Here is a 19,188-nt window from a genome sequence, read left to right on the forward strand (position 1 = left end):
CCTATGAACTGATACTTTTCCACAGAAATTCTTGTATATATAACGGCTACAATTGGGATCAGAAACATTATACTGGAAAATTCGAGCATTTTAATTTTGAGCCTCTTCCCTGAAAACATATCATTACGCCCAAAGTTATGCTCGTGATTTTACATAATTTACCACGTAATAACTCAATCTAAGGGCGTTTAAGAGCCTTCCAACCCCCCTTTCCTTTTTGCCTCCCGTGATGGTGAAACTTAGGTGACAGGTGAAACTTACCGGTGATAAGAGGTTTCCTTCAATTCCACAGGCAGCCCAAGCTCACGTCTCAAGAAAAAGCCAACGATTAATTCATGAAAGCGTCACGCGTTGTGTGACTCGGTGTAAAGTTTATAAGGAATAGTATGGGAAGCGAAGTATGGTCGATTTACAACGATAAATATTTCGAAATATGAACAATTTACACGTAAAATCAATAAAACTTACATCCCGAGTGTTCGTTGTAGTTTCTGGCGATTTCTGCCGTTTTAAGCTTGTTCAAAGTTTACCATCGCTTCCATTCCTGTTAAAAGACGAAGTAACAGGAATAACAGCGATGGTAAAGTAAGTTTAAAACAGCAGAAATTTATCGTTGCAACTTGACCATATTTCGTTCCCTATACTAATCCTTATAAGGTGTTGAAATTTTCAACAGTTCCTCTCGTAAGTTCACACCGAGTCACACAACGCGTGACGTTGGCTTTTTCTCGAGACGTGAGCTTGGGTCACCTGTGCCACCTCAAGCAAAACATTTCATTCGACCAAATTCTCAGGCTACGTATATTTACGAATGAAAGGTGTCAATCTTTTAAAGAAATTGTGGTGCTGCGTCGGTGTTGAATGAAATGATAGCGTGGGGATTAAGAGTGCCGAGAGAAAATTGTGCGTTAATATCTGAAGAACAATCTGGCCAATTTTCACGAAAATCCAACAAATCTACACACCCCATTAATTCATTTAAGTAGAAGTAACTTGCGTAAAAACAAACCTCGAGTTTTTAGCCTCCAGAAAAATTCCCGGTTTTGTACCGTATTCAAGCGCGTGTTATTACGGTCACATTGCCAACCAATGAAAGGCAACATTGAACTCCCTTGGCAAGTCTCGTGCCAAATAGGTCCATCGCAATTCCAGGGAAGGTCATCTCGTGACCTCACCAGGAAAAACGAGTGGGTTGAACGAAGTCCAAAACATACATTGGGAAAGGCAAAATTTTCATTTCGTCAAAATCTTCTGCATTCGATTTCTTTGACCCTTTGCTATATCTTAGATTCACCATAAAGCAACTTCCCTTTTTCACCGTTTCACGAAGACTCTTTTTTCTCAATGTTTTTGGAAATGTGTCAGATTCTTCTCATTTGTGCGGTGCAATACACGATGTAAACGAAACATGCAAATCGAGATCCCGGACGAGAGTCCGCGAAGAACATGAACACTCTGCTGGGGACGAGTATTATTACACTTTTCACTATTCGGTACCAGCTACCGTAAAACACTCTTTCAGTGCTCTCTCGCATTCTATGGAACAATTTGTATTCTTTCTTTCTATAAATTACACTTAAATGATTTCTCTAACTAGAGACCGAAAAAACCCAAATTTTGACAATTTTGACCAGATTTTATTGACAGTAATTTTAAACCAAGTTATCGACACAAATTTACAATTAGCTCTCATTTGTGCATATGCTGAAAACGACCTTGAAAACTTCATTATAAAAGTACTAGAAATGCAGTTCAACGCGTTTATGCTAAGGAATTTTAGTCAATATTATGCTTAAAATTATGCCGGCATGAACAATTGACATGACATGTAATCGGATGTTTAAGAGCCCTTTTTTTATCTATATATAATGCAGCCCATCTGAACATACTGAAGAACGTTGATTTTTTTTCTCAGGCAGCATTAAAATCATTCCCTTTTACCTTAATGTCTCGACAACCTCTGGAACGTACTAGTATGGCCGGCAGAACGGTATCGCTCTATTTCGTCCTTTTTAAAAATGATACTTAATCACAATGCAGAGGGAAAAATTACCAAGTTTTGATTGGCCAAGACAGAGAAAATTTTTCTTTAACCCGGTATTTGTCCCAAAATTATTTAACTGTTTATCGTCTTTCTGCTACGTTTTTTTTTTCATTCCACTATCGCGATAATAGTGGTTTAAAACTCAGAGTTATTATTGTTTATCGCCCACCTCACTCGACCTTGAATGGTTTAACACCCTCATTGTTCCTTGATGAGTTTTCTACGTTCCTGGAGCACTATATCGCTGATCCTGGTGGAATATTATTAGTTGGTGATTTTAATATACATGTTGACACCTGTTCTTCCCAACACTCAACTGAATTTCTTCAATTGTTGGATTCTTTCAATCTTACTCAACATACACATGGCTCAACGCATAAAGATCGACACACCTTAGATCTTGTGATTACAAGATCTGATGATAGTATTGTTTCAAAAAAGTTAGTTACTTTGCGTCCCGCTGCACCTTGGTATTCTGAGGAGATAAATAATTTAAAGAGATCCCGTAGAAAACTTGAACGACGCTGGCGAATGACAAAACTTCCTTCTGATCGTAAGTTGTTTATTGAGGGATGTGATGCTGTCAACAACTTAATTCGTGATTCCAAGAAGAATTATTTCGCATCATTAATCAATGAGAATCAGTCAAATTATAAACAGCTTTTTAAGATAATTGATAAACTACTACAAAGGAAAACAGATATTCAATATCCCCCCTGCAAATCGCCCACTGATCTTGCTAACAAGTTTATTAAGTACTTCACTACAAAGATAGATAGAATACGGGGTCATATAACGACTGCTGCTTTCCCTCATCGAGATACCGTTGCTGTTGTTGACAACGCCTGTCCATATTCTTTTGATATTTTCAAAATGGTAACAGCGGATGAAGTTCATACATGTATCATGAATCTGGCTGCTAAGTCATGTGCTCTTGATCCTCTTCCTGGTTATGTTACAAGAAATGCACTTAGTGTTCTGTTGCCTTTCATTTCCAAAATCATAAATATCTCATTGGAATCTGGTCAGATGCCTTCGCAACTCAAGGTTGCAATGTTACGCCCGCTCCTTAAGAAATCTTCTTTGGATCATACTCAATTCTGCAATTATCGTCCGGTATCGAATCTTTCATTTATTAGCAAAGCAATTGAAAAATTGGTAGCTAATCAACTTATCTCCTACATTAACGATTATGAGTTAAATGAGACATTCCAGTCGGCGTACAAGAAATATCACAGTGCTGAAACTGCACTTATTCGTGTTCACAATGATATTCTCTCTGCCATTGATAATCGTCGAATCGTAATTTTGCTGTTGTTAGACCTTTCCGCTGCCTTCGATACAGTCGATCATACCATCCTCCTCTCTCGTTTACGTGTACGGTTTGGGATAGCTGGGAAGCCTCTATTATGGTTGCAATCTTATTTATCGAATCGCACGCAATATGTCTCCGTTGATGGTGGTACTTCGACGAAACATGACCTTAAATGTGGAGTGCCACAAGGATCTGTCTTGGGACCCATTTTGTATTTGCTTTATACTTCACCGCTTTCAGATATCGTAAAGAAATTTAACCTGAGCTATCATTTTTATGCTGACGACTCACAGCTTTACTTGTCTTTCCAACCAACCGTACTGGGTGATAGGGATCTAGCGGTTTCTAGCATCGAGAGCTGTGTGGATGAAATCAGTCATTGGATGATGGTTAATCGTCTTAAATTAAATAAAGACAAAACTGAATTATTGGTAATTTCCGCTAAACATCTTCCAAGACCACTCCTTCACGAAATTTCAGTTGCTGGTGAGACTATTCCTTCCGTGCAAAAGGCGAGGAATATCGGCACTATGTTCGACAGCCATTTTTGCTTTAAGGATCATATTACTGACATTTGTAAATCTTCATTTTATCATTTGCGAAATATTAGCTATATCAGGAAATATCTTTCAGCGACCACTACTGAATTGCTGGTTCATATGTTTGTATCTTCGAAGCTGGATTACTGTAATTCCCTTTTGTATGGCCTACCAGCCTACGCTATAAAAAGGCTACAACACGTCCAGAATGCCGCGGCGCGCCTCGTCACACTTACAAAAAAGCATGATCACATTACGCCTGTTCTTTTCAATCTTCATTGGCTTCCCGTTAACCAACGTATTATTTTTAAGATTTTACTTATAACCTACAAGGCACTTAACAACCTGGCACCGTCGTACATTTGTGATCTGCTTACATCTTACACCCCATCGCGTCAACTACGCTCATCATTCAAGCACCTTCTGGTTTCTCCATCCTATAACTTGAAAACATATGGCGCAAGATCCTTTTCTGTAGCAGCACCATCATTATGGAATGCTTTGCCAAGTGAAATTAGAAATGCTCAGTCTGTGTCTGTTTTTAAACGTAGATTAAAAACTTTACTCTTTAGAAAAGCCTTTTATAATTAATATTAGCTGTCTTAAGTGTTAATGTTTAAGTTTTTTTTCTTGTAGGCGCCTTTGAACAGTAGGATACTGGCGCGGTATAAATCTTTTATTATTATTATTATTATTATTATTATAATGAAGCCATCGAAAAGATGTCGTCCTGCACGCAAGAAAAGCCGCCATGTCAAATGGCTCACTAATTCAGCTTTTAAAACATGGAATGAGCGAGAGGCAACTTAAGGATAAGGAAAGAAAACGAGTGCATATATGTACATTGAATTTCTTTCCACGCAGAGGTTTATGGTCATAGATAATTTTAATCATAGAGCACCATCAAATGAGTATCGTTTACTATTCTTTTTATGAGAACCTTCTTTTAAGAATGTGTAGGCTGCGATTAACCAAAATTTTAAGAACATACTAAGAACATAACTTGGCTGAGATTCAATTAAGAAGGTCTTTATTTTGCTAACTTTTTTTTTTTTGTTTTTGTCTTTTTTTTGCGAGAATTATAAATTGATATAAAAAAAATGTGAAACATGCGGTCTAACAGGAAAATTAACTAAAACACAAATTTTAATATTAACAATGCGGTTTTCTAACTGTGCGACACACTGAATAACAACTCAGTTTGTCGTCGATACTATACCAAGCTTCCTAACGGTGAATCCGTGAAAGAAATACAGAGTTCTACTTTTTTTTCGCGGCTCCTTTATCTTCATGTTTACCACGTACGCCAAAAACCGCCGGCTACGTAGCTTGATTAGGCCCTTACAGATTGTGCTAGTAAAAGTAGCATATCATATCCTGCCAGCACTGGTCTATTTTTTTCCAAATTATGCTAAAAATTATCTCCTTTTTGAAAACTTGTAAAAGGAAATAAATTCAAAGAATATCTATGCTAAACTCGTGCATATAGAACTTGATCTAGAGATGACCATAGTTGGGAACTTGCGACTCATGCAATGCTACTCTTATATATCTCAAAAGCCACCCTTACGGTAAATCTCTGAGAGATCTACATTAATAGTAAACATCCAACTTCTAAAAATAATAAACGCATGCATAATCTGCCAAAACATATTAACAAAAATATATCAACGTCCTTGAATAAGTTCAGAACTAAAATATGCCCAATTTCTTTCGAACATCAATGCAATTGTTACTTATGTAGATATTAGTTAATGTACTGTATAAAATCTACGATTTTATTTTTATTCATATTTTCTGTTTTTTTTTTTTGTTCTTTCTCGGAGAAATTAGCTATACAGCTATTCTTGTAAATCCGAGGTGAAATAAAGGTGATGTGATGTGATGTGATAGTATCCAGGCAAAATTCATAAAATTTAGCCTTCCAACACACATCTGCATTGTAACGCAATGATCTTTATTAGCAAGATTTTCTTCCGCATCTGATTAGTTTTTAGCCTCGGAGCGAAAATACCTCAGAAAGCATTTGATGTGACCGCCAGTTTTTTCGACTGATTGAAATTAACGTTATGCGGCAGTGAATTCCACAAGTTTTCTTTTGTCAGAGAAGCACAGGACTGTTTTCGTCCGCTTAATTCTGAACGATCCATGCCATTCACCAAGTTTTACGTAAGATAATTGAATTTTATCACGGTTCTTGGTTTACCATGAGAAGACACAAGTGCTTTCCACTGTAAGTATTAAGCCCGCTGGGCTCGTCTTTTTCAGGTGTGATAATCCCGAAGTTAATTTGATTTAATCTCATTAAATATGTCATGGGCCGACTAACTTAAATTATCAACACTCTCGAGTTAGCAGCTGGATAATGTTACTATGTCGATATTCGAATGTCATGGTTTTTGCCCGCCTATCTTTTCTTTGCAGTTTCGTATTTCAAACGCGTGATTCAGTAGCAGTAGAGATGGCACCTAGGAAGGGTTTCTCGCCCTTCACTCCGGTCATCAGCCCTGAATTAAGTCCACAATTGACTTAGTTCATTCTAAGTTCGAAAGTTTGTGGATCAACGCCGACGCAATACTTTAAGCGGTCGCCTGTTGTCGCCAGTTTTCCAAGCGATTTTCAAAGAATCGACAGTGCCCACATTCGGCTGCTAGATGGCCACCATTACTCGAACAAGAAGTCCTCTAATGCAACGGAAATTGTCTGTTCCTCGTTTGGGTTGATAACCACTCTGCTTCGCCGTTCCTCTTCAGAAAGCTCTGAGTTCATTTCGCAGCTGAGAGATTTGCTGAACTCAGTATATCTCAGTAAAATGTCTATCGACGAAGAAAATGAAGGCCAAGCAAACAAAGAACGACCACGTGCTTCACGATGCTTGGAAATGCCAACGACACCAACGAACAAGACATCATCTGTGGCCATGACACCCCCAAACAGTGGAAACTCGCAAAGAGCTGAAAAAAAGAATGTTTCCCCAAATCTAAAGGAGATCAGCGAAAAGGAAGATTTGGATACTCCAGAAAAGGTGCTGTTGATGAAGCAGCGAAGAAGTCGCGTCATCAAGGACGTGCATAACGTGTGCGAAAGAAACAGGGAAAGTTTGACGATGGTGCTTTCGAACATGTGCGCATTTGGCGACCCAGAAGCGAAGGCCATCGTCAATGAAATTGTCGAAGAGATGGCTGTAAAAATGGGAGTAAAGAGGAGTGTGGAAGAGCTAGTTGGCGACGACACAATGTCGAAGTACGTGGCGTGCCTGAGAGTTCCTGATTGGAAGCTTGTACTTTTCCAGGCGATGGCGAGAGTTTCTTCGAAAACGTGGCAATCCCTGATAAACATCACAGGGCTCAGAAGGACGGGGGTAAGATGTTTAGTTACGTTGGTCTTACGTCGGTATATTAATATTCATACTTGGCGCCCCGGCTAAGGGAATAAAAGAACAAAAAAAGAACTATTCCATCGCGAGCCTCAATGTTTATAGCAGCTCTTTCTTTTGTTTTATTCAGTTATTCTCGTAAGCGAAGCCTTGTACAGGAAAAGATAAGCAGGCTTTTTTTTATTACTTAAGCGGGCGTTTTACTCAACTGCGTCTTTTGTGTGTGTGTGTTGTACTTCCAAATCAAAATAACTATAACTGTTAAATTTTTTTGGCCTTGCAAGCAGTTCTTTGTATGGAAGGTGGTCATTATAATAATGTGTAAGGTGAAATGGGTTGGTGAAGGGTGCAGTTTTTGTCTTGACTAATTTAGTGTAAAAAATTGTTTTGCAGGTAGAGCTCATATGTTGTTTGGAATTGTTCCCCGTGATGGTGCTGTATATAGCCAGCAAAGTGCAAAATCAGTCTACACATTGACAATTGCCAACTGTAAAGAAGACAGGTTTGTGAATTGCAACTTGCTTGAACTCTTTACTACCTTCTGGCTAGAATATGCTTGTGGTTGTATGTGCATTTAACTTAAATAACACAATGACAGATTTTTGTAAGCCCCACTCAGTTACAATATCACCAGGTCATGCATCCACTCTGAGATCTAAGTGGATTGATATCAATATCCCTAATTTGGCTTTAATGGACTAAATATAATAATGACTGTATAGATTTTTGGTTTTTGTTTGTTGACAGAGACAACCTCAAGATTCTTTTTGAGGACATCAACCACCAGAAGAAAATATTAAAGGAAAAAGGAATGACAGTTGATGGTAGACATTACACCGTTGAATTTCTGGGTAAGAATCAATGTTAGTCTTGGAATTTGCTTTAAAAGTCAACTTCTTGTTCATGATACTATTTATAGCAATTTATTGTGTTTCTACCCAGTTGGTAGTCTGACTAGAACTAGATTGAAGCAGTAGTCAAACTATAGTAAATTAAGAGTTTTTTATATTGTAAAACATGTTCAAGGTTTAACTGCAGCAGCAAGAAATAAAACCTGGAATTTATTACTATTTTACGTCAGAAATTGATTTGACTACCCTTTTCTTTAGATACATTAGAGATTAATTTCCTGGAAAGTTTAGCATGTTAACTTTTGCTTTCCCATTTCTGTTATCAAACTTAGTTGTACTGGACTACAAGACCTTGGTACTTCTTTTGGTGAAGAAGATGAATGCTTCATTCATGTTAGGTGGTAGAGGTGTCAGTGTCGAGTTCTGTTTCATCTGCAATGCTATCAGGGTAAAGTACTAAAATGATATAGAAATTGGTATGGGGCAACTGCAACTTGTGCTGTTAAAGTTGAGGTACATAAAAGTGCTGCATCAGTTCATCAACTTTTTTTACAGTGATTTCAGATGACTTTGATCTTTACCAATATTTGGGAAAATAATTAGTGAGTGATAGAAACATCAAGTAGCTTTAATTCAGTCAAAAAAAGTTGTAAAGTACTTCTCTAAAGGTCATTCTGCTTTTAAAACATTTAAAAATCACTGAAAGTATGAATACATGTACTGTAAAAAGAACAGGGCTCACACAGAGTCATAAATTCTTGGAAAAGTCTTGATTTTCCAGACCTGGAAAGAGTCTTGAAATTGAAGATAATGTCTAGAAAAATAGTTCAAGTCTGGAGTTTTTTTAATAGCTACAAAAAGTGCTTAATAAGTTCATTTTTTCCCCTGTGGTCAATTCAATCTCGCCTGTAGCTAAGACATTCAATCACAGAATGAGAAGTTTCACAATTGCACCATGGTTATTGTACATTTGCAGTGCATCATGAAAGAAGCTTGGTTTCTGCATTTTTCAAGATCTCTATTGATCACCTATTTGACCATCTTCAGTCTGGAAAAATAAATTGATGTTTTGGAAAAAAGGTCTGGGAAAAGTCTTGAATTTTGGATCCAAAAATCTGCATGAACTCTGAAGAAGATAATCGGAAGCATGATAAATGTGTAGTTCTATCTGAAATTATAATATTATAAATTATTTGATAGTGTGCCTGTTTTTGTCAGGGTTGCAAATGCCATGATGTTGCTCCAGATGAGACATGCCTGGATTGCCTCAGAAGCAAATGCAACATGGGAAGGTGTGTAGGCATTTGATCATTGTCATATTAAATTACATTCAAACACATAAAAGGGATTTTCTTACTGTTACATAACAAAATGAATTTTGTAAGCCATGGGGAAATGACTTGTACTAAAGCATGAACTGAAATTAAGTGTGTAGTTTGGGGTTTTTTTTTTAAATTGTTGCTAGTAAACTAAAATCCTCATTCAGGATCTTTTGCCAAACTTGGAAGGTTGCCAAAAATTGTTTTCATACTGTCAGGAAAGGAGTACTCATAGTTTGGTAATTGAAAAAGAAAAAGAAAAACATTTTTAGAGAAAAACATGAAATAATTCATTGCTTCAGAAAATCAATCATTCTTTGAAATTGTCTTGTAGATCAACTGGTATACGAGATGATCTGGTTTTTCTTTTGGACGAAGAGCTTTGCAACATTCAACTTTGTGCTCTCCTTATGGAGATGCGCAACACTGAACAGTTGTTGGCATCCATTGGTCTTCTTGCATACAGGGTAGATTCCCTAGCAGAGGCCAATGCTGCCTTGAAAAACTATGGCCCAGAGTCATTTCATGGCGATCGCATCTCAGTAAAGAAGAAGTCAGATCAACAGTCTGCTATTACAAAGCAAAATATCCATGTCAGTTCAATGTCTGGTAAGACATTTCCTAAAATAATGTTTTCAAGAGATGTTTTCCATAGGTCTTAGGTAAAATCTTTTTTTTTTCTTTTTTAATTTACTCTCATGCTGTTGTGTTTCAGGTCCAACAGATCAGGAAATCCTTCAACACCTTGAAGAAATTGTAGAACTTGCCCTACCACTGGATAAATTCAAGAAGCCGTATGAAGATGTGAACACGGCAAAAAATTTGATCCTTAATAGAGTTACATTTTACCAGGCTCGTGTTGATGTTAGTAAGAAGCAACTATTATTTTTATACTTGCAACTTGATTTAACATCATGTAGTCAAGATCATTGGTAATGTGTATTCATTGAGTTCATACAGCGTCCAGACGATCCGTCGGAGTGAGCTTTAGGAATCAAATACCTCTGTGAGTATTTCTTTAATTGCTACAGTCTCCTATGTAATTTGCCCATCTTATGACTAATTCCATCACACAGCAGCTTGAAATTAATGGAGCTCCATTAACTGAAAGCTACTGCATGTAGGAATATAGGTGAGCTCAGGATTGAAGTGTGAACCATTGTTTAATTTTAGCATGTCTGATTCTGTTTTTTAACACACCTTAAAGTGTAGAGTAACACAGAATTTTCTATAGTTAGAGATCCATAGGTGCAGTGTAACCCAGTGTTTAATTTAGTTCAAGGTAACTAACATAGGCTGCACTTTAGGTGGTACACCCATGGGTGCAGTGTAACCCAGTGTTTAATTTAGTTAAAGGTAACTAACATAGGCTGCACGTTAGGTGGCACACCCATAGGTGCAGTGTAACCCAGTGTTTTCTTTAGTAAACAGTAACTAACATAGGCTGCACTTTAGGTGGCACACCCATGGGTGCAGTGTAACCTGGTGTTTTATTTAGTTAAAGGTAATTAACATAGGCTGCACTTTAGGTGGCACACCCATGGGTGCAGTGTAACCCAGTGTTTTCTTTAGTAAACGGTAACTAACATAGGCTGCACTTTAGGTGGCACACCCATGGGTGCAGAATAACCTAGTGTTTTATTTAGTTAAAGGTAATTAACATAGGCTGCACTTTAGGTGGCACACCCATGGGTGTAGTGTAGCCCAGTGTTGTATTTAGTAAAGGTAACTAACATAGGCTGCATTTTAGGTGGTACACCCATGGGTGCAGTGTAACCCAGTGTTTTATTTAGTTCAAGGTCACTACTGTAGGCTGCACTTTAGGTGGCACACCCATAGGTGCAGTGTAACCAGTGTTTTCTTTAGTAAACAGTTACTAACATAGGCTGCACTTTAGGTGGCACACCCATTGGTGCAGTGTAACCTAGTGTTTTATTTAGTTAAAGGTAATTAACATAGGCTGCACTTTAGGTGGCACACCCATGGGTGCAGTGTAAACCAGTGTCTTATTTAGTTAAAGGTAACTAACATAGGCTGCACTTTAGGTGGCACAACCATGGGTGCAGTGTAAACCAGTGTCTTATTTAGTTAAAGGTAACTAACATAGGCTGCACTTTAGGTGGCACAACCATGGGTGCAGTGTAACCCATTGTTTTCTTTAGTTAAAGGAAACTTACTTTGGCTGCATTTAGGTGGTACACCCATAGGTGCAGTGTAACCCAGTGTTTTCTTTAGTTCAAGGTAACTAACATAGGCTGCACTTTAGGTGGCACACCCATGGGTGCAGAATAACCTAGTGTTTTATTTAGTTAAAGGTAATTAACATAGGCTGCACTTTAGGTGGCACACCCATGGGTGTAGTGTAGCCCAGTGTTGTATTTAGTAAAGGTAACTAACATAGGCTGCACTTTAGGTGGTACACCCATGGGTGCAGTGTAACCCAGTGTTTAATTTAGTTAAAGGTAACTAACATAGGCTGCACTTTAGGTGGCACACCCATAGGTGCAGTGTAACCCAGTGTTTTCTTTAGTAAACAGTAACTAACATAGGCTGCACTTTAGGTGGCACACCCATGGGTGCAGTGTAACCTAGTGTTTTATTTAGTTAAAGGTAATTAACATAGGCTGCACTTTAGGTGGCACACCCATAGGTGCAGTGTAACCCAGTGTTTTCTTTAGTAAACGGTAACTAACATAGGCTGCACTTTAGGTGGCACACCCATGGGTGCAGAATAACCTAGTGTTTTATTTAGTTAAAGGTAATTAACATAGGCTGCACTTTAGGTGGCACACCCATGGGTGTAGTGTAGCCCAGTGTTGTATTTAGTAAAGGTAACTAACATAGGCTGCATTTTAGGTGGTACACCCATGGGTGCAGTGTAACCCAGTGTTTTATTTAGTTCAAGGTCACTACTGTAGGCTGCACTTTAGGTGGCACACCCATAGGTGCAGTGTAACCAGTGTTTTCTTTAGTAAACAGTAACTAACATAGGCTGCACTTTAGGTGGCACACCCATTGGTGCAGTGTAACCCAGTGTTTTATTTAGTTAAAGGTAATTAACATAGGCTGCACTTTAGGTGGCACACCCATGGGTGCAGTGTAAACCAGTGTCTTATTTAGTTAAAGGTAACTAACATAGGCTGCACTTTAGGTGGCACAACCATGGGTGCAGTGTAAACCAGTGTCTTATTTAGTTAAAGGTAACTAACATAGGCTGCACTTTAGGTGGCACAACCATGGGTGCAGTGTAACCCATTGTTTTCTTTAGTTAAAGGAAACTTACTTTGGCTGCATTTAGGTGGTACACCCATAGGTGCAGTGTAACCCAGTGTTTTCTTTAGTTCAAGGTAACTAACATAGGCTGCATTTTAGGTGGCACACCCATGGGTGCAGTGTAACCCAGTGTTTTATTTAGTTAAAGGTAACTACTGTAGGCTGCACTTTAGGTGGCACACCCATAGGTGCAGTGTAACCCAGTGTTTTCTTTAGTAAACGGTAACTAACATAGGCTGCACTTTAGGTGGCACATCCATGGGTGCAGTGTAACCTAGTGTTTTATTTAGTTAAAGGTAATTAACATAGGCTGCACTTTAGGTGGCACACCCATAGGTGCAGTGTAACCCAGTGTTTTCTTTAGTAAACGGTAACTAACATAGGCTGCACTTTAGGTGGCGCACCCATGGGTGCAGTATAACCTAATGTTTTATTTAGTTAAAGGTAATTAACATAGGCAGCACGTTAGGTGGCATACCCATGGGTGCAGTGTAGCCCAGTGTTGTATTTAGTAAAGGTAACTTCCTTTGGCTGCACTTTAGGTGGCACACCCATGGGTGCTGTGTAACCCAGTGTCTTATTTAGTTAAAGGTAATTAACATAGGCTGCACTTTAGGTGGCACATCCATGGGTGTAGTGTAACCTAGTGTTGCTAATGAGTGACTGTAACCCAGTTCAGTTTTTTCTAGAAAGTGCTGTCCTTTAAGTAGCATAAAGACATGCAGACATTCTCTTTAAGACAATGAAATTGGTGTGAGGGAACATTTCTTCAAGTAGTATGGTAGCACAATGTTATGTAATTAATGCATTTTTCCAAATGTTTAGTACTTTTCAGGAGCTTTAAGCAAGGGCACTTTTGTAAGAGATTTTGGTACACATACTGAGATAATTGATTTGGAAGGCTCAGGTTTGTAGAACAACAGTAGTAATAACACTTTGTTTTTTCTTTGGTTACAAGTTCTGATTTTTTCTCACTGGCTAAAGAAGGTTTACCATACTATAATATGACTTAATTGAGTGTTTTATGCTGAAATATAAAAATTTTGGAAAATGAGTTTGGAAAATATTAAAATAATTAAACTTATTGCTAATGATGAGCTTAGGAGCTGGTACCTTAAAGGTTAGTGTGAACTCACTGACCAGCTTTGCTCCAGTTTAACTTTGCCTAAATGATATTTAGCCACATCAAAAGGAGCTTTTTGTTTTTAATTCCTCAAAAATATTTACCCAAGGAAAACAAAATGTTTACTTGCAACAGTTATTTGAATGATGTGATAACATATAGGGCCTCTCATTACAGTCTTTCTCAGGTCTTATTTCAGGTTTTGGCTATTTTGCAGATATTAAAGCTGACATGGAGCCTCGCCTTGTTCAGTGGCAAGGCAAGTTGGATGAGCTACATGTCTTTTTCAAGAAGTTGTGCAAGTCACGCATAAAGTCACTATTCACTATTCACTATTGTTTTCTTGCGTTAGATCTGCTTTTTTCGATTCGATTGCACCTTGACTATTTTTGTACCGCTACTCCTCTTGCGTTATATTTATTTAAATGAGCAATTTTTAAAAGACAGAAAATGTCCTTCTTTCAATAACGTGGCGGAATAAACAATTACACAAAGATGTTACTATGATACTTTTTGGTACGGTATATTTTATTTTTGACCAGCACTGTTATGCCTAATTTTGTCCATAAACGGACAAAATTGCTCCGATTTTGAGACGACATTACAGCTTTTTGGCAGCGATCGCCAAGAAACTGAATGTGCCACGGAATTACACCCAATTAAGAAATATATTTTCTCCCTTCCAGCAGTCATTAGAAAGCCGTTTTGTCCCCTCAAAATCGGATGTAGTTCACACGTTAAGGGTAATAAACTGATAAAAAATGATTTACAATTATCCTGTTGTCAATAGGTTCTTATTCACGTAAGCTGGGTCATAAACTATTTCTTGCGGCAGAATCATGGGGAAGAAGTTGTCCTTCATTTTAAAATCGCTGAAATTGTAGTAACTAAACCTTGAATGAAACTATTGTAGGAAGATTCATTACTTGACGAGGGAATTCCGCATTTAATTGCACGCGAAAAGCGATACGCGAAGCGATGAGTGCGATATCGGTTTTTAAGTGCAATTTAACGCGGAATTCACGAGCCAAGTAATGGATTTTCCTTGAATCACATATTTGAATAAAAACAAGATAAAAAGAAAACAGCATTACTTATATTTGTTATGTATACGTGGATGCGAAACAATATCACTTAGCCCCGCTAAACAACTCGCCTCGTCAACCAATCAGAAGGCGAGATTTTATGCAATGATGCGATTCTATCTGATATTAGGTCTGCTGACTTGGAAAATACTACACCTAAAATTTAACATCAGTAATCTTACGAGAGAAAGCATAAAGGCTAGGTCTCTCTGACGGCTTATCTCTGGTTGACATTTTAACCAATTCTCGGACCCTTTCATAAAAACCCAACAAAGACGATATCGCCTTAAGCATTCTTCCCAATGAAAAAATGTCACTGGCAACGCCATAGAGTTGTTCACTAACAACCTCAGGGGCGAAATAACTTTTCCCTTTGCATTTCATAACGGTGCCGTTTTTGCGGTACAACGTAACAGATGAAACCTTAAGGCTCTTTCCAAAGTCAATAAGAACTGGGCTGAATACCCCAGAGGCTGAGGGCCGTTCTAGTACGGGCGACCCTAAAAGCCGGAACGGCAGAATGGCGGAATGGCGGAAAATGACCCCAAATCTTAAAGCACGGAACGGCGGAAAGTGACCCCAAATCCTAAAGCACGGAACGGCGGAAAATGACCCCAAATCCTAAAGCACGGAACGGCGGAAAATGACCCCAAATCCTAAAGCACGGAACGGCGGAAAATGACCCCAAATCCTAAAGCACGGAACGGCGGAAAATGACCCCAAATCCTAAAGCACGCAACGGCGGAAAATGACCCCAAATCCTAAAGCACGGAACGGCGGAAAATGACCCCAAATCCTAAAACACGGAACGGATGCCAGGGCATGTTGCACAAATTTCGTACAAAGACACCAAGCGCTTAGCTCATTTATCCTCACGACGATAACGCGCGTGACTAAAATTAAGTGTCACTAATTTTTTTTCTTTTACTGAGTGGTATAAATAATAATGAACCATTATGCATGAAAGATAGCTGCGTTTTCGCGTTGTAAACCTGTTTAGCTACCTTTTGTTATGCAAAATTTGCCATGAGTTTGTCGCGGCATAAAAAGTCGCACAGCATGTGGAAACCAACTCGACATACCACACTACAATAAACAATTATAACTTTGATACGTTTCCTGGTCACGTCTGCATTGATTTATTGAAACAATAATATCTCATATGCTTGTAAATGTGAGAACATCACAGGAACGTTTTCAGGCTTCTCAAAATATGACAACGTTCAGCCCAAGCTCCAAACTTAGACTAGCGTAAGAAAGTTAGCAGAAGGAAGCCGTCAAGAAGAATTTGAAGAAGGGAGCGAAGTCGAAAAACAAATATTCAAGCATCATTGCACACGGTTCCATGCACACAGCTTGAAACCTAACGATATGTTCACTTTTATTCCCATGGAGTATTTTTGCCTCTTTGAGGAAAAGACGCTTTTCCTTCTCGTCCTCACCTTACAGTTTTTTGATAACGACCTTCTCAGAATTGTTTCTCGCCACAAAAACCAAACCATAGGATCCTCGACCGATAGCCTCTTCTTTGTCTCGCAACTGCTTCCACTCGAATAATGGTAAACCATGACAATCCAAAGATCCGTCTGAATTACACTTCCCTTTCAGAAAGGGCAATTTAAACGCCATACAGTTGACGATTTGCAATTTGTTGAGGAACAGAAGAAATCCGCTGAACGAATTGGTGAAATAGCCTCTTTTTTGTTTAGAAAGTTTATTTCTTCAGCTGATATGTAAGCCGTAAATTTCACAGTAGGATGGTGGTGTTTTGGACACCAGGTCGCGAAGAAATTCTTCAAATTCTTCTTGACGGCTTCCTTCTTCTAACTTTCTTTTGTCTTTTCACGCCATGAGAAATTCCCACGCGCGTGACACCCTGCAAACCTCTCTTATTCGTGGATGAAAAAACGCTCGTATTGAAGGGCTCGTAACGAGGGCTTGCTCTCACGCTAGTCTAAGTTTGGAGCTGGGGCTGAACGTTGTCATATTTTGAGAAGCCTGAAAACGTTCCTGTGATGTTCTCACATTTACAAGCATATGAGACGTTATTGTTTCAATAAATCAATACAGACGTGACCAGGAAACGTATCAAAGTTACACTTGTTTATTGTAATGTGGTATGTCGAGTTTGGTTTCATGGCAAATTTTGCTTAACAAAAGGTAACTAAACAGGTTTACAACGCGAAAACGCAGCTATCTTTCATGCATAATGGTTCATTATTATTTATTCCACTCAGTAAAAGAAAAAAATTAATAACACTTAATTTTAGTCACGCGCGTTATCGTCGTGGGGATAAATGAGCCAAGCGCTTGGTGTCTTTGTACAAAATTTGTGCAACATGCCCTGACATCCGTTCCGTGTTTTAGGATTTGGGGTCATTTTCCGCCGTTCGATGTTTTAGGATCTGAGGTCATTTTTCGCCGTTCCGTGTTTTAGGATTTGGGGTCATTTTCCGCCGTTCCATGTTTTAGGATTTGGGGTCATTTTCCGCCGTTCCGTGTTTTAGGATTTGGGGTCATTTTCCGCCGTTCCGTGTTTTAGGATTTGGGGTCATTTTCCGCCATTCCGCCATTCCGCCGTTCCGGCTTTTAGGGTCGCCCTTCTAGTACAACATTTTTTCTTTGATGTCGTTATGAAGGTATCCTTTAGAGTGCACGTGGTCTAAAACACTGCATATCTTTTTAAATATAGAAATACAGTTTGCTTTAGTAACTGCGTTGTTATCGGCCGCTTGATGGAGAGTTACACTTTCATGCTGAACACCATGAAATTGAGTCACAAGGCATAATGGTGAGGCCTTTGTAACAACACCAAAAATCATGGGTAGATGTGGATGGTCCCCCAAAGCAGAAACGACCTTTGCTTCGTGGAGCAAATCTCTCCTTGCTCGTTCTTCATCCTCTGACGTTTCGTTGTGAGTCATTTGCTTGACAATAACGTCGAAGCCTCGATAGCGCCCGAGAAAACACTGTCCAAAGCTTCCACTCCCAACTGGATTTTTAGACAAGTATTCAATGTTTTCTGGCCTGAGTTCTTTGGGTTCAAATCTGGATCCATTGCTCGCTGTGGTTTTTTTTCCAATTAAAAAGGTTTGATGACGTTTCCCACGAGGTTTCTGCGAGACAACTGCGTCGGCACCAACAGCCATTTGAATCATCTTAGCAGCTCTTGAACAACCACCCAAGGCCTCTTTCATCTCTTCACTGCCTGGTTTAAGCACGAGGATATGGGGTTTCTTGACATTTTGTGGCTCAAAATGTTGGTCCGAAGGAGGCAGTTTCGTTTCCTTAGCCTCAGAAGTACAAGGCACCAACTCATTCGCTTCGCGGTTGAGTGATTGTAGTTCAACATTTTTATTCGTTGAATTCGGCATATGCTTCCCTTGTTTCCTCTTTCTCCATTCTTTTCTCTGTCTGTTTCTTTCTTCTAGAGTGTTTTTTCGTGATTTAATAGCTCGCTCTTTTCGTTCTTCTTCATCTTCAAATTCCTTCACAAATTCCGCCATCATTATGTAACTAATTGATCTATTTCCGAAACACAAATGAGCTCGTGATCGGTGTAAAAGTATAAAACAAAGGCTTGTTGATGTGCAGGAAATTCAATGCTCGTTTTAATGAACTTGATGATATGTGAAAGCCCGAGTTGCTCTTCAATCGTTTCTGGTTTGCTTTCATTACGCGACATTCTTCTGTCAGAAGAGTGTCGGGAAAAACACCTCGCAAGGATCGTACGTGACAACACCCTCCACGCCTCGACTAACGCTAAAAAAGCTCCATACAATTCCTTATAATTTTATTATAAGGAATTGTATGGAGCTCTCCGGGATACTTACAGTGCAAGCCCTGTGTGTCTTCTCATGCCGGATCATAAACGGTCGAAGCGATTCACAATATTAGGTTTGTGCCTGAACTCGATAAATTTCGATAAATGTTCACTTGGAAGGTGACTTTTTTAAAGCAAAGATGCTTACTATAAACTGTAACATAGCCTCTCTGTGGTTTTATACGCGGATACTACTCCAACATGGTTTCGTGTTCAGGACGAATAATTACCCTAGTGCTGAGAGCGGTGACTTAATTTACATCTCGATGTTAGCATAACGTTCCTTTTCAACGCCATTTTGTTACCCGTGAAAGTGGAAACTAAGACTGACGTGATTTTACTTCAGGTGCGCACAGTTCTCCAGAAGACGAACGAACGACTCAGTTTTGAAGTAACCCCCTTCCCCAAAGACATAATCAGTCTTGGTGACCAAACAGCTA

At 38.9% G+C, this 19,188-nt stretch overlaps 2 protein-coding genes across 2 annotated transcripts; one reads left to right on the forward strand and one right to left on the reverse strand.

Moving 5' to 3' along the window:
- The first annotated feature begins 6,127 nt into the window (after positions 1-6,127).
- On the forward strand, positions 6,128-14,925 carry LOC131780353 (uncharacterized). Its single transcript, XM_066172233.1, has 10 exons — positions 6,128-7,096; positions 7,234-7,259; positions 7,668-7,776; positions 8,022-8,125; positions 8,458-8,573; positions 9,344-9,417; positions 9,779-10,053; positions 10,160-10,450; positions 13,543-13,624; positions 14,058-14,925. The coding sequence occupies exons 1-8, from the start codon at positions 6,711-6,713 to the stop codon at positions 10,378-10,380; spliced, it is 1,311 nt and encodes a 436-aa protein (XP_066028330.1). The 5' UTR covers positions 6,128-6,710; the 3' UTR covers positions 10,381-10,450; positions 13,543-13,624; positions 14,058-14,925.
- A 156-nt stretch (positions 14,926-15,081) lies between these two features.
- LOC131772122 (tyrosine-protein kinase BTK-like) lies at positions 15,082-18,431 on the reverse strand. The gene is made up of 2 exons (XM_066172602.1): positions 17,546-18,431; positions 15,082-15,428 (listed from the first exon to the last, which is right to left on the reverse strand). The coding sequence occupies exons 1-2, from the start codon at positions 18,429-18,431 to the stop codon at positions 15,082-15,084; spliced, it is 1,233 nt and encodes a 410-aa protein (XP_066028699.1).
- Positions 18,432-19,188: the final 757 nt, after the last annotated feature.

This window comes from Pocillopora verrucosa, chromosome 9, assembly GCF_036669915.1.
Source record: "Pocillopora verrucosa isolate sample1 chromosome 9, ASM3666991v2, whole genome shotgun sequence".
Taxonomy (NCBI): Eukaryota; Metazoa; Cnidaria; class Anthozoa; order Scleractinia; family Pocilloporidae; genus Pocillopora; species Pocillopora verrucosa.